Source organism: Hemibagrus wyckioides, linkage group LG15 (genome assembly GCF_019097595.1).
Source record: "Hemibagrus wyckioides isolate EC202008001 linkage group LG15, SWU_Hwy_1.0, whole genome shotgun sequence".
In the NCBI taxonomy this organism is placed as follows: Eukaryota; Metazoa; Chordata; class Actinopteri; order Siluriformes; family Bagridae; genus Hemibagrus; species Hemibagrus wyckioides.
Genome location: NC_080724.1, coordinates 3,503,125 through 3,519,761, shown reverse-complemented (window position 1 = coordinate 3,519,761; position 16,637 = coordinate 3,503,125). Strand labels below are relative to the sequence as shown.

Genomic DNA, 16,637 nt, shown 5'->3' with positions numbered 1-16,637 from the left:
GGTTTTGATTCATATCTATGATTTCTGGTGGTTCCCCCATTTATCACTGTTTGCTGGTGCCTGTGTTTTGACTACATATTTGGAGTTTTTGCCTGTTTTCAGTAAACTTGCAATTGTAGCTAATCTAGTGTTTAGCCACCCTAGCTTCAGCTTGAAGATGCTGGCTGACCTTTCGATATGACCTAATTTGCTATTAATTAGATTACTAAAACTGAGATTTAGTGTGTTTGTGTTTAGTGTAGGGGAATAACATGACCTTAATATGCACCAAGGGCTTAGTGATTAACACTGTTGCCTCACAGCAAGAAGGTCCTGGGTTCGAATCCCAGGTTCGAACAAGCAGGGGCCTTTCTGTGTGGAGTTTGCATGTTCGCCCTGTGCCTGTGTGGGTTTACTCCGGGTACTCCGGTTTCCTCCCACAGTCCAAAAACATGTACATTAGGTTGATTGGTAATTCTAAATTGCCCATAGGAGTGAGTGTGTGTGGTTGTCTGTCCATATGTGTGGCCCTGTGATGGACTGGTGACCTGTCCAGGGTGTACCCCTGCCTTTCGCTCAATATGTGCTGGGATAGGCTCCAGCAGACCCCTGTGACCTTAATTAGGAATAAAGCGGGTATAGAAAATGGATGGTGCACCAAGGATAAAGTCCCTGATCAGATTAGCCTATTTGTCTGCTGCCTGGCCCTGGCTCTGTAAAAAAAAAAATAGCATGCTACTCTATATAAACTATACGATATAGTAATAGTTACATATATTGTAATAAAGATTTTGCCATTTTTATAATAAACCTTTTGCCATTTTAAGGCTTAATTATTCTTATTTCTGTGAGAATAAACATTTGTCTCCCAGGCTGCTCGAAAGGAGGAGTCCTTAAAATAAAATGAACAGAAATATGTAACTTCATGCCTTAGCAAAAATAGAAATATCAGAAATATCTTCGAAATGAACCTAATTTAGCACAAGTTTGTGAAACTGGTAGTTTATGGTCATAAGCCACAAAATGGTTGTTGGCTAAGGTGAAGTCGGTTTGTTGGCCACACACTGTCACAGAATGAACAAATCTTCCCATGTTGCTCAAAGGCTGGAGAAGAGAAAATGAGGGGTGACTAGGGGAAAAAAGAGTAATAGGAAATGTTTGGCTTCCCATCAGAAACACGAAAATGTTTTGATCTGCCAGACTGAGTGTGGCTAGTGGACTCGAGAGCAACTCTCGCCCCCTCACCCACATTCTCATTTTCATTTTTTGGGAGGGACTTTTCAACAAGTGATTTTTTTTCACCTTTCAAATGCCAAAAAAATGGGATCCGCTGATAAACAACATGTGCAGGGGGAAAAAGAACAAAGTGAAGGAGATGAAGAAGAAGAAGAAGAAGAAGAAGGGACTTTGATGAACGATGCAACTTTATGGAGTGAAAGTGTGCCGATTGCCGAGAGTCTAAAAAAGCCGAAGCATAATACAGACGTTCTCATGAAACCTAGCCCTTTTATCCCCTCCTCTAACCTTTCCTTAAAACCATTTTTACTCATAGCTTTTCTTAATTCTTATGGATATTTTCCTTCTCTCTCAGCTCCTTCTTACTCTGTGTCCTTTTCTGTCCATCTTTCTCTCTTTCCCTCTCCACCCCCTGGTTTTTGGCTCTCCTCCACTTACCGCACTCTTGCGGCCTCTCTGACTGTTTCTCTCCCAGAGAAAACCACTTAATTCAAACAGAAGATTTTTGTCCTCAGTTTGCAGCGTGCATCTCTTCGGAAACGGACGTTTAACGGAACGGAGATAAATCAGTGATTAAATAGTAGTGCTCTTACATCCCAGACAGTACTGAAGAAAAAAAAAAACATCACTCATCAAAAACACAGAGTTGTTTTTTGTAATTATACGGATGACCAATAAATGGCAGCACAAGAAAGGAGGAAAAAAGTCAAAAACACTCACAGAGCCATGGTGGATGTTTCACAACGCCCGCATGGCACCAGTGGGTTAGGAGACTTTGGGTCCTGGGAAAATGATGTGTGTATGTGTTTGTGTGGGTGAGTGTGTGGTTGTCACTGGTCTGGAAGACTGTCTCTGTGCAAAGTCCAGCAGTGGCCAAGTGTATGAGACGACAAGACAAGAGTATTAATCTCTCTGTCTCGGTGTGTATGTGTGTGTATGTGGGTGATTTGTGATTCTCTGGGCCAAGTCCTGGTCACTTATGCACAGCGAGGCACAATTATATGTTGGAGAAGAAGAAAATGGAAATCTGAGAATTGTGTGAAAGGGGAAAAAAAATAGCCTCAAAAATGAGCAACAACAAAAACACCCAAAACAACCCCCCCCAAAAAAAGAAGTGAGCATTTATGAGGGTTGGTTCTGTCTGCTGGCTCACTTGCTGATCTTTAGCAAGGCGTCACTCCGGGTCAACAGCCCGGCTCCCAGACGCTGCACTGGCAATTATGGCACTGTCATGGAAACTACATTAAACCAAGGAGAAAACGACCCCTCATGACTTCCAAGATTATTCTCAGGACTCCATTCGAGTTGGGCTGAAGTTCAGTCCACGAATTTGTTTGCTTGGAAGAAAAAAAACGATGGAATGTGTACAGGGAATATAGGATCACAAATGTATCATAAAGAACGTCTGGTATATTCCTAAATGATACGCGTTTGCCAAATCATACAGAGAGTCCATTTGCTTCGACGTGCTACCTCTGAAGGTTTCAGAATGAGATCATGAGTTCAAAACCTGATGATGATGCTGCAGCTGTTTGTGACCATGGGAGTGGAATTGGTCTCCGGATGTGTCATTTGTAAAAACTCGAGATAACGCCCCATGCGACACACGAGTCTTCCCGGCGGAGGATCCTCGGTAACACGACAAGATACTTTTTACCAATCTTATAAACTTCAAGAGAGAGAAAACAGAGGCTGGTGAGCTGCTTAACTGCTGTTATAACATAAAACTTTCCAAACTGACTGTCCATCAGTGGTGGAATGAACTTCAAACCTCAATCCAGACAGCAGGATCTTTAAAAAATCAATAAATAACATGCTTACTTTAACACTTAACTAGTCCCTGACTAGTCCCCACACACCTATAGCAAAATGAATAAAAGGATAAATGCATAAGACGAGCAAACTTCTTGGAAATGGAAATGCCAACAGGTTCAACGTGACATCATTCTTTAATAAAACTAGGAATAATAACACTTGCCGTTGTTAGAAAATAATCAGTACCAGGGTGGTTTATTCAGCATTATATCCCTTTGTCCTTGAGTCTCTGAGCATGCCAGGTTGTGTTTTAGTCATTACATATTGTCACTGCTAGCGCAAGGGACACTCCTAATCTTGTTGGACTCTAATAAAAGCACCAGCACACATGCTCTGACCTCATTGCTAATGCCAGGCCTTTCCTTTGACCTTTAACCTTTCTCCTGTGTAGCTGAAGAAGGCTTGGCAAAGGGGTTTACCATAGCAGCATGGAGTTTCCTCTGCACACACACACACACACACACACATATCCATGCTCTCACATTCATCCACATTCCCCTCGCTTTACCGCTTACACAGGAAGGGGAGGTAGAGCTACTTCCTGTCGAAGACGGGAAGAGTGAGGGTAGGGATGGTGGTCATACGTCCTGATAAGGAGAAGAAGGGAAGAAAAAAAAAAGAGAAAGAGAGAACGAGAGAGAGAGAGAGAGAGAGAAAACAGGAATGACATCATGCTTTAAGTTTTCTGGATGGGGTTTTGGGGAGAGTCCACAGTCCGGTTTGATGGAAAAGCTGAAGCTGTCGGGTGAGGACATGCACGCACACACACACACACACACACACATACTCAGCTGCAATAACAAAACACTCAAATATGGCAGGATCTGTGACCCTACACACCTAATGTCAAAGGAACACACACACACACACACACAGACATTTCTATTCTACTAAGCGCCAAATATACTGTAAATCTGATATACACAGACGCATAGCGCAGAACCTCTTTCTCCTATAACCTCTAATTCCATTTTATTTCTTCCTCCATTAGCTCGGACGTAGAGTCAGTCCATCTGGAAAGGCAAGTGCTAAGTGCTACTCATAACATAATACTACATAAAAGATTTCGAGTTCCTTTGTCAATAAAAATGCGAAACTGATTTTAAGGGGCTTTGATGCTTCGTGCCAACATTCTTACACATAAAAGTCTAGTTAAGAAAATAACAGCTTGGGAAGACAGATGGAGAGAAAATGTAAAGATTGTGTAAATGTCGTGAGGTCTGTAAATCGAATCGGTCTGCCTTTGAAATCAGGTAACAACGATGTTTATGAAAATGGTCAGCTTTCGTGTTACAGGCCAGGGGAAGTCGGAAAACGAAAAGGTTTTATCGTCAGTTCGATTTGAATACATCTCCAAATGGTGCACTCATCCATTCGTGAACCCACAGCTGGGCAATAAACTTTAAACAGTGAGAGACATGGCGAAGTGACAGAAAATCTACTTGCTGCCACATCATGCACTGACTTGTCCTCTGTGCGTTGCTGTGTGTATCATGACTTCTTATCACATTTTACAGCAACATCAAAACTTTCAGAATATTTTGCTTAACCTTGAGAAAACTCAATCGAATTAGATAATGTTATTCTCTCCTGGTCAGGGAGTGAACTATTTGGACAGAAAAAGCACCTCTTCCCTTTAACATCCTTCCCCTGGAGTGAAAACACACACACACACACACAGATTACTATCCCTGTGAGGACCTTCCATTGACATAATTAACACTTCATCTAATTAACCCCTGCACCCAAATTTAACCCTCACCTGAAATTCAGTAACTAAAAACGTCTTTCTAATAAAAGCTCATAGGGACCAGGTAAATGTCCCCACAAGGTCAAACCTGTGAGATATCACTATCCATTATGGCTACACACACACACACACACACATTTTCCAGCTATCCAAACTTCCCCGCTTTCCACAGGATCTTCCTCTGTTTTGATATTCTTTCTAAATTTATACGTAATTAATCGGTTACCGCTTATCAGATGAACCCTCTCATGCTTGAAAGCAGAGAGTCGCTCATCAACATCGCCGCTATTTCATTCACCCTGAACAAAAAAACAGAGTGCACATCGGGGCATGCTCAAACACCGGGACATAGCATTAGCTATAACTTCCAAAAGAAAACCCACAAAGAAACCAATTAGGAAGACAATTAAGGACTGTTTAGTGTCATTACTCTGTCTTTATCGTTTTCCAAATCTATTAATCTCCAGATTTTTCACATTCTTCTATAAAGCCAGAAGTGGATATAGAGTTTGAGTTTTGTTCGTCTCGGTCAAAAGTGTTTTATTTTCGTTAGCGGTTTAGCTTCACGAGCCAAACTCATTTTGTGGGTGATCAGAAAAATCAGACGGGGGGGAAAAAGGGATGGAAATGAATGAGAGCTGTTAAACATTGCGACTATTCTTTTCCTCTCTCAGTCTCTTAAAGGACAAGCGTCACCACAGACGTCTCTAGCGCTAAGGGCTTTGTCACACTCTACCGAAAAAGACACTCCAGATACAATAATTCTCATGAGCCTTGCATGTTTGAAGCCTTTATTTTTCGGAAAAATACTCGGTGAAATGTGTGGCTGTGCGATACAAATGCATTTTGAAGACTTGAAATGCAAGAACAAAAACTATTCACATGTATAAAATCAAAATGCATATGTCCTCGTCAGTGTGGGAAAATGATTCTATGAAATGAATCGTGTGTTTCCAATTACTTCTTTTTGATTTAATGGCTGAGAGACTTCTCCTTTTATTTTATTGAAAACACTTCTATTTGAAGATAATTACTACCAAAAGCTGGAAAGTTATTACTAACTCAACATGTCTCTCAGTTGCTGACTCAGAGGATTACAGAATACATTTACAGAGGATTAATAAAATACATATATACTAAAATGACCTTTTCAGTCATACGGCAAGAAAATACACAATAAATTACAGTCTTCAAGAGATCCAAATTCCAGAGATGATTTTTTATTTTTTGCGGTCTCTTTCATGAACATTTGCTTGAGAGACATCAAGTGCAGAATTAAGGAGCTTCGAGTGGTTTCTCATACAGTTCAAAACATTCTGACCCAGTGCAAACATAATATATATATATATATATATATATATTTTTTTTTTTTTTTTTTTTTGAACAATTATATATAAAAAAAAATTATATATAAAAACAAATATGAAAATACAAAACCCTCTGAGAAAATGAAACATTCACATTCTTATTGTCCCTGCTTTTGGAGCCTCATTTGATACGAACGTTGCTTTGACTGGTATATATATATATATATGAAGACTGGAGCTGAATGGAGTCTGTTGACAAATTGTCTGTGGCCTTGAGAACTATGTCATAAAGCCTTTTATAAGAGGTTCACTTTTTCTGTAGTCTGTAATGTATACGTATTCTTATGCAACGTCTAAATAAAAAAACCCCTCTGAATACTCAATTTCCTAAACATCTGAAATGACACTTGACACCTAGGATGAAATTTTAAAATCAGGCCGACGCAGTCGATCGAACGAACAGATAGTGTTGTACAAAAAAAATAATCATATACACCTGATTTTAAATCTAGAGCAATGTCTTTATCCAGTAATACAGGCGCTGTAATAGACAGCATTGCTGGCATCAGACAGGGCTGATATGAGAGTGCTGCTCTCTTCACATGCACCGCTCCTGTTTACTCGAGTCCTGCTGGCACTCAAATACTGCTCGAACTCATGATGGTCCACTTCGCTCCAGAAATCTGCCGTAGGTCCTAGGTGGTCATTATTGTCCAGGGAAGGTGGTGGAACCTGGGGGGCAGAGGGAGTAGGAACCGTGGTGGAAGATTCTGGAGGAGGAGAAAGTTGGCCAAGTTGAGAGGTGAAAGGCTGCTGTGGGGTGTTTCCATAAATATGCCCGTAGTAAACACCTTGAAGTGGAACGCTAGAGGGTTGTGGGACCTTAGCTTGTTCTGGGAGACTTATACTGGAATGGGAAGGGAAGAGATTGTGAGGGTTCGTAGGGTCAGAGCATTTCTCCTGCATGGACCGGCAACCTGCGGCAGGTTTCTGGTTGAGGTGGGGGTGGGACTGGTGGAGAGAGTGAATATTTGGGGGATGATGGTTAGAGTGATGGCTTTGGCTTTGCTGTTGGTGCTGGTGGTAGTTGACCCAAGGTGCCAAGCCCACATCATCCTGCATGTGAGGGGGAAAAAAGACTGAGTCTCCTCCACCCTCCTCCAGCACGTCCAGAGGAGACATCTCAGGCGTGGGAAGGCCATAGATCTCCAGGTCCTGTGCACCAGATCCTGGGTGAAGGTCTCGGAAATGGCCCAAAGGTGCCATGCCAAGGTGGTGGGGATGGGGGTGCTGGGGGTAGGCATCTCCACTCCCAGAGCATCCACCTAGACCATGGAGAAGCAGACCAGGCTCTACACGCTTCATCTTTTTGGGTTGCTTTTTGCGCCGAGGCCGGTATTTATAGTTGGGATGGTCATGGAGATGTTGCAACCGGAGACGTTCGGCTTCCTCGACGAAGGGACGCTTGTCCAGCGTACTCAGAGCCTTCCAGGACTGACCTAAAAAATACACAAAATGCTATTATACTTCTGTTAATATTATTTAGGGTTTAACCTTCATTTTACAAATATATTTAGTATAATTAAATATATTGTTTATGGCAAGAGTTTAATATTTGACTAAACTAATAGATGAAATAAATTGAAAAGTTTATGATTTGAAAAGTAATAAATAAAACTAATAAAACAAAAAATTTTGAGTAGAATTTTAAATTTTTATATGAAACTTTTGGTTTTAAAGAAATAAAATCAGAATCCCTGCATTCTAACTGCTACCCTGTGTTAATGGCTTCAGTAGTACTTAACAATATGACCACTTACTTGTTATAGTTAGATTTTTATACCCTATGGTTGAATTACTAACGGCTCAGTGCCTACAGACAATTAGCACCTTGTAGGCTCTAGAATATCTGCGAGAATCTGACCTGAAATTTAACATCGTTTTAAAAACAAGGTCAGCATTTTGCTTACTTGAGGTCCGGCAGTGTACAAATATTGCACAACATGGCTTTGTAGGCATTTCACATTACTGCGGTCATTTGTTTCTGTTCTTTCTCATCCGTCGTTCTTTATGGGACTTTGTGAGGTATTTCGACATATTTACAAACCTTCAATCATCTGTAACTATCCAAACGTCTGAACACATGCACAAACACTTGTAATGACAACAGATCTCAAAACCACAGAGACCATCAGAGCATAATTATCCTGCTCCATATGACTGTCCTAAACTCTGCTTGGGAAGCAAGAATCCCTCATTAAAAATCAGCAAGATGTATGATTTAGTTTTGTGAAACTGAGAGTCAGAATAAATATGAACCGATTACAGTATTATTTGTGCAACAGGTATGCATGTACTGACTTTACTGACTTCTGTTGTAGCCACTAAGGCGTAATTTTTCTAGCTTTTGTATCTAAACAAGCATGTTTTAGAAGTTAACCCTTAATCTAAAAAAAGTTGCTTAATAACCAACTGTACACATCTTTCAAAATTCTGAAACTGCACTGATGTAGACGTAGAGGTAGAGAAGTCTTACCTAGCATCTTGCTTAGCACGGCGTTGTGCAGATCTGGATTCTGCAAAGCCAGTCTCTTGCGTTCATCTTTAGCCCACACCATAAAGGCGTTCATGGGCCTGCGGATCCTCGGCTCGGCCCCACACTTTCCCTCACTGGGTTGGCTTGAATCCGGGCTTCCTGTTCTCCTCTCCTTCACTCCACCACCTGCTTCATGATCAAACCGACGGCTCCGCTCAGGACCTACTGGGCTGGAAGATGACGAAGCAACCCATGCTCCACACTCCACAACCTGGCTGGGCTGAGTGCTGGCCTCTGGACAATAACTAGACTCAGATATATTCATTCCAGCAAAAGACCACCTTGTGATGATGATACAAAGTTAGCTAAATTAAAGACAATTGCAGGAGTTTTTTTCTGGTCGTTTGTCCCGGAAATAAAAAGATGGCAAGGATAAAAGCAGGAATTCTGATCTGATGTTAGCAGAAAAGAAAAATAAATTCCCAACGATGGATAACAGTGATCTCAGTAGCTCCTGCTGTCCAAGCAAGCTGAGTGTTTTCAGCTCCAAACTTGAATGTTGTAGTGAGGTTTGATGGCCCTGTGTTGTAGATATATAAGTGGCCTTATCCAATCAGATGGCTGGTTGTCACAGGACGTCCCCCCCCCCCCCCCACCAGCACCTCCCCAGCAACCTCCACAGACACAGAGATGTAATCTGAGAGGGCCATTGTTTTACTCTAGCACAGAGTATACACTCACATACACACTCATACACCCACACTAAATCTCTCATGCATGCACACACAAAGACACACACACACTCAGCCCCTGCTGAGATCCAAGTACAGGGTTGTGGTTGAGGGGGGACCACAAGGAAAGTCATGCTCATTAGTGTTAATCTTAATGAGGAAAGCAAACGTTAAGTTCGGCCAATCTGAATCAAAGAAAAAAAACAAAACATACTGCCCAGATATGGTCCACTGCACACTGTTTCTGCTGCATAGTAACATGATTTTGGGTATTATGATAAATATCATATGGCTCTGTCTGAGTTTGGTCTTTTGTTAGAACACTCGCGTTACTCGCTGTGTTCTACACATGAATTAACTCTCATTGGGAAAACTACAACATGAAGTTTGATAATACGAAGGAGCAAACAGTAAACTGGACCAAAGATTTGTAATAATACAAATACGATGAAATAAATACGCAGGAAAACAATCAGTTTATATTTACATGCATAGCACCATTAGTGTAATGAAAACCGACCTGTTCAGAAGCTTGAGTTAATTACATTCACAGACCATCGACCTATCTGTTTTTGTTACACCATCTTTATTTTTTATTATCTGAATGAAAAACATTCATTATCTACTTCTTAGTGCACGAGGGATAATTAAACAGATTTTTTTTTTTCCAGTAGAACATCACAATGATAGGTTCTGGCAAATAAATTGGATGACAACATTAATATTTATCCATCGTGCCCTAGTGTCAATTTCAGAAGGGTATGTGAAGTCACAAACAGGGTGAAGAGGTAGGAGGCTGGGGTATAGAATGAATTAATCATTAAAATGGCAGAAATAATTGTTATTCTGAACCTTTAGGTCAGAGTAAATTAGTACAGTAAACAATATCACTATATCCCCTCTGAAAGTATTGGAATGGCAAGAACAGTTCTTGCTATACAAAGACTTTGAAGGTATGACAACAAAAGGTGCCATGTTCTGAGGTGTTTAACACGTCAAAATGTGAATATCAGGGAGCTGAAATTCTGATCTCGTATTCATCTTCTGACCGCAATCTAAAGTGTCTTTGGTGTGTAGCAAAAGGGCAGAATTGGGATTGGTGTTCCAATACTTTTGGAGGTATCTACATGCTCATAGCAACCTATAGTCCTGTGCATCTCTATAATTATCCAATCAAGTGGCAGCTGTGTGATGCATAAAATCACGTAGATACAACTAAGAGCTCCAGTTAATGTTCAGACTGGGGAAAAATGCGATCTCAGACACTTTGACTGCGCCATGGTTGTTGGTGTCAGATCTGCTGGTTTGTGTGTTTCAGAAACTGCTGATCTCCTGGGATTGTTTTTTTTACACACAACAGTTCTAAGAGTTTACACAGTATTGTGTGGGGGAAATTTTCAACCAGCTGGGTGAAATACCTTGTTGACCACCGCCGTTTTAAAGAATAGTTATTGTAGCCCCTCGGTCAGCTCGAACCATTGCACCAGTCTGGTTGTTCTACTCTGACCTCTGTAATCAACTAATGTGATCTACTAATATTTGCATTATTCTGTATAAAATTCGATCTGGCAGTGTCTACACCTGGTCATCATACATATACAGTATATGGGTCTTCTGTAAAAAAAGAAATGCACAGTTGTCTAGGATGTCTTGTATACTTCAGCATTACATTTTTGGTTCCTTACCTGGAATTAAGGGGTCCAAACATGTTCATGCCCCTGTGCACACCATGATGTCCATGAAGACAAGGTAGAAGTAGAAGAATGAAGTCAATTGCACCTCAACCCCAGTGAACACTGGAGACAGGACTCCATGCCAGGCCTCCTCACCTCACATCAGAGCCTGATGTCACTAATGCTCATGTGGCTGAATGAGTGAATCCCCACAACCTTGTAGTGAAAAGCCTTTCCAGAAGAGTGGAACTTATTACAACAGCAGAAGAAATGGGATGTTCAAAACGCACATATGAGTGAAATGGCCAGGTGTCCACAAACTTTTGATCATTTAGTGTATCTAGTTTTATGTATTTGAAACAAATGCTTCAACGTCATAGCGACAAAAAGGAAAGAGGAAAAATACAGCGTTGTCTAAAACTGATGACTCATGATTACTCAATTGACATAAATGTCCAGAGTTGCATTTTTGGGAATGGTCTTAATCTTTTATTCTCCCAAAATGTATGAATGAATGAATGAATGAATGAATGAATAGACTGGATCTTTTTTGTTTTTCATCTTGACTACTGATTATAAACTGCCTCTCTCTTTAGTAAAGGCTATATTCAACACCACTATACGTTATACTTGGCTAGTTCCCATCTAACCTGGCAGCCAGTGTGTGGATGTGGATGTTTCAAATCCATTTCTCTTAAAAATTCTCAAGAAATAGAAACAAAACCATCCTTCAGCACATACACATTTAAAATAGGCATGACCACACACACCCTCTCACACACATGTAGACTTGTAGACGCCCATACACTTACATTTTGGTGAATTTATGTATGTATGGGAAGATGGAGTAATAACCTCTTGTCTGTGATGGATGCAAAACATTCCCATGGATTTGATTCCAAGGGAAAGCTGAACATGTGGCTTGTTAGTGAACTGCGAGCGCTATGCCTGTCTCCATGTGGAAACCACAAATTAGTGCTTTAAGTCGATGGCTCCACACCTATGCAGTCCATCCAGGCGATGTTCAGCCAACATTCCCCCCCAACTGAGCATTATATCACCAGTTCTCACTTTTATGACTACATCCATACCGAGACGTAAAGCATTACGATCCTACTACTTTGTCTTGTCTCTGCATTCTTGCTTTTATATTGTGCTATAATTTTTAACATTTTTTTTTTACTGCTAAGCTCTGATAAATACATTTTTTTTTATCTGCTAAAACCTTTTTAGTAATTTTTTGTCATTATACTGTATAATTAGCATTTTGAATGCACTGGAAAATGATATTTTAATAGTTTCTATTGAATGAATTTTTGTTGGGGTATTTATTGAAGTATTATAGCATTATATCTGAGCATTATACTTCAATTTAAAAAAAAATGTATTTATCAGAGCTTAGCAGTAAAAAAAAAATGTTAAAAATTATAGCACAATATAAAAGCAAGAATGCAGAGATAAGACAAAGTAGTAGGATCGTAATGCTTTACGTCTCGGTATGGATGTAGTCATAAAAGTGAGAACTGGTGATATAATGCTCAGTATAATGCAGTATAATTATTAAACAGATTTATTTATCTGTTTAATAATTTATCTATTTAATAATTTATTAATTAATTTATTAACAATAATTTATTAATTAATTTATTTAAATAATAAAACAGCATTTTAAATACAAATAATGACAAAAAAGTTATTTAGAATTTAGAGCCATTTAGAATTTTGTTAAACAAAATTGTTTTTTGTTTTTTTTTAACAAATCCAGACTCCCACCGATGTCAATGTGGGAAAATGCTAACTGTTTAAATGTTAACTGCAAGCATTCTCTCTCCACACGAGCTTAGCCTCTGATATAGCAACAATTCCTCAGTTTTAGAGAACAAATATGTCCTTCTGAGCTTCACAAAAATTGCTTTTGTTATTAAGGTAATCTACCACAATGATTAGCAAAGCATAAGCCGGATAATGTAAAGAAGAAGGAGCGGAATTAGCATTAGCAGATAGTTGAGTGCACAGATTCTTGCTGGATTCATTCATTTTTCCTAGAAGATATTTTAAAGCCTATAATAAATCAGGCTTAATATGAGTTACATCACTGAATATCATTTTAATTTTCATTCATTTCATCATATGTCAGAAATACACGGTAACTGTAAGTTACTGTGCAGTACAGTAAAGGAGCGCTATTCTCAATCCACTGTTTTTTATTCTAAATTAATACTATTAATATATATATATATATATAAAATTCTCTCTCTCTCTCTCTCTGTTATAGGTCACTGTCAATATTTAACATTAAAAGAATTTATATTTAGCTGGACAACTATGCAACCTACACACACACACACACACACACACGCACACATCTTACTGGCAAGGGAAGGGTGGGATATATCATGGAGCACGTACAGTAGTATGCACGGTGACGCTTTCCCTTTGTCCTTTTTCTTTTTCTCAGATGATGAAAGTTGGACACATGACAGAGGCCTTCGCCTAGCTGTCTGCTCCGTGTTTCCCCTTGAGTATTCTTGCCACTGAAGTTGTGTGTGTGTGTATGTGTGTGCGCTGCTGCATCTGAACTAACATTTCTCCACCCATACCTCAAGAAACAGGAAGTCAGGGATGTTCCTACTTGCTGCTTTTATGAGTCCTGATAAGATCAGAGTGAGCAAATGAGGGGAAGAGAGGTAGAAAGAGATAGAGAGACAAAGGTGCTGAAAGAGCTAAGAATAAAGGGTAGGAAGGGAAAAAGAGGACATTAGTCCTCCAACCCTGACTATGCCTTTTGAACTGTGTGTAATTGTGCATGCGTGCATTTTTGTGTGCCATGCCCGGCGTCACTGTCCTCTGGCCTCCTGCCTGTCGAGAGTGGCAGCGCCCCCTCTTCACCACTGTCTGCCTGTCTCTGTCAGTAAGTGTGGGAGTGTGTGTGTGTGTGTGTGTGTGAGAGAGAGCGCGAGAGGAGAGTGGAGGCACCACACCTACACCACAGCGGAAATTTGGCAAAGGCTCCAGACTCGGCGGCTAGAGGAGGAGAACTTCGCTACTTTCTCATCTTTTATTTCTTTATTTACCACATGGGGGAGGATGCATGTTTGAAAATTCACTCACACAACCATAACACACACACACACACACACAGAGGAAAATTCTAGCCATTCTTATATGATGGTATGAGTAAGTATGCTGTGGAATTGCTAGGTTTATCTGTCTGTATCAGTTTGAAAGTAGGCCAGTGTGTGTGTGTGTGTGTGTGTGTGTGTGTTTGTGTGTGTATGTGTGTGTGCAAGTGTGTTTGTTCCCAAGTGTGGGAGAGGTCATATCCACACACAAACACACACACACACACACAAACACTGCTATTCTCTACCTTTAGCAGATGGGAAATGTGCTGATGGATAAGAATACACAGTGTTTGGGAATCCCCCGGCAGCCATCATACCGGCGACACACACACACACACACATACACACACACACACACACACACATGGATAATGCTGTTACATAACGAATATACACACTCATCAATAATCGCATCAGCATTGTTTACCCAAAGTCCAGCCATTATGTCACCGCTTAATCTAGATTTCAGCTGCTGCTGTATTTCTCAAGAAGATGATATGATATGAAGGCTTTTATGAGAAGTGTCGTGAATCATAACTTGTTTCCAGGTCAAGAACTTACTTCTAGTAACCTTGATAAGAAATTCACATTAACTACAGTACTTATATATTAGCAGCTATCCTCCATTTGAAATTGGTGAAAAAAATCAAATGACTGTCAGTCATGACGTATTTTCTGTTAGCCGGACACAGCTTGTTTGCTCAATAGACCTACCTTTTGCAGTCCAGCTAAGGCACGTAGCCAGTTCAAATCTCCTGTCAATTTATTAATCTGTCCTATGTGTCCACACCTTCAAGACAAATTGTCTGATTAGATGGTCAGGGAAGCAAAATGTGATCAAAACATTCCGGTGAATTAGCTTAGCTTGCATAATTCCATCTCGTTATTTCCTCCGATTCTAATAGATACACATGTATAGATGTAGTTTCAACTCTGGGTAAAATTCTTATTTATTAAAAGTTGTGTTTAATTAGACAAAGAAAGAGCAATTAGCACATAATAGAATTAGCAAGATGCCGAAAAAAGACTGCATTCCTGCGAGATGAGACAGTCTGAATCCAATCAAAAGGGTTTTTTCCAAGAGGAAGTGTCTATATAAAGCTCAGCCCAACTCTTTTAACAGCAGTGTATAAGAATCAGATTTTAGCATGAGTAGTACTAAGTGTAGAGGTGTGGCAGCTCATAGGTCACTTTCCCAGGGTACACATCTTCTATCTGTAGCCACCAGGCGAGACCCATCTCCCCGTTACCTTCCTCTCCCCTTCTGACCGGCAGTGTTAGGATAGTGACTTGGCCTGAGACACAGGAAGTGTAAGCTATTCACTTCAAATAAATCTTCTCTCTTCACGCGAGAGTGCAGAGCCCAAGGCATTTCACAGTGATAAACGGTGTTAGCAATGCTGATTAGGAGACTGGACGGAGAGCTAAGAATAGCTGCTAGCTGACGCGGCAGTTGTCCAGCGTGCTCTTACAATCGCAAACGCTTTTCGCACAGCTCACACGATTCAGCTTCGGCCTAGGGTATTCAATTCAATTAAATTCAATTTATTTTGTATAGCGCCTTTTACAATGAACATTGTCTCAAAGCAGCTTTACAAAAGAAAAGGAAGGGAGAAAGGGGAAAAAATTAACCAAATAACTAGAAATAAGAATAAATTATTACATTAAATTATTAAACTATTTTATTTCATTACTAATGAGCAAGCCTGTGGCGACGGTGGCAAGGAAAAACTCCCTGGGATGATATGAGGAAGAAACCTTGAGAGGAACCAGGCTCAGAAGGGAACCCATCCTCATTTGGGTGACACCTTAACAGTAAATAATGTAACTGTAACTGATTAATGTCCTTTCTACTACAGCAATCAATGGCCCATGAGGAACTATTAGGTCAGTGTAGTTTCTAAGGTCATTATAGACACTAATTCTTTGCTGTCACAAGCTGACAGGTGAAATGGCAGATCTGTGATGGTGTGAAAGTCCCCAAGTGGCTCTGTCCATGGCTGTCTCCTGGTCCACACAGTATGTCCACTGGTCAGGTTTCAGGTGACAGAAAAGACGTTGTGAACTCCATCTTGAAGTCCACACAACTGTGAAATTTAATGGAAGCCAAGGGTTACTGCTCTGGTGATGCTGAAACGTATTCTTCAGAGTGTGTTATTTCCTTGAGGTAAAGAAACAGAAAAAAAGCAAAAGAAGAAGAAGAATTACTTATTCAGTGTTGGATAAGCGGTTCAGAAAATAGATGGATGGATTAGAATAACCTTCGGTTACCAATTAAAGCCAGATCGTTTATTTTAAACCTTTTAATGAACATTTATATTTTAATTCCGTCAGAATTCCAGGAATCTGTGCCCTGTGAGCTCACTTCAAGGAAAAAAGACTGTGATGTCACAATATATATAAATATATATAAACCCTCTGTAATATAGTTACAGCTTCCATTTGTATTAATTTATGCCACAAATATCATGGTTGTAGTATTAAA

At 40.1% G+C, this 16,637-nt stretch overlaps 1 protein-coding gene across 1 annotated transcript; it reads right to left on the bottom strand.

Annotated features, from left to right (window-relative positions):
• Nucleotides 1-5,544: 5,544 nt before the first annotated feature.
• sox18 (SRY-box transcription factor 18) lies at nt 5,545-9,198 on the bottom strand. Its single transcript, XM_058410870.1, has 2 exons — nt 8,624-9,198; nt 5,545-7,586 (listed from the first exon to the last, which is right to left on the bottom strand). Exons 1-2 carry the CDS (start codon nt 8,946-8,948, stop codon nt 6,610-6,612), a joined length of 1,302 nt encoding a protein of 433 aa, XP_058266853.1. The 5' UTR covers nt 8,949-9,198; the 3' UTR covers nt 5,545-6,609.
• Nucleotides 9,199-16,637: the final 7,439 nt, after the last annotated feature.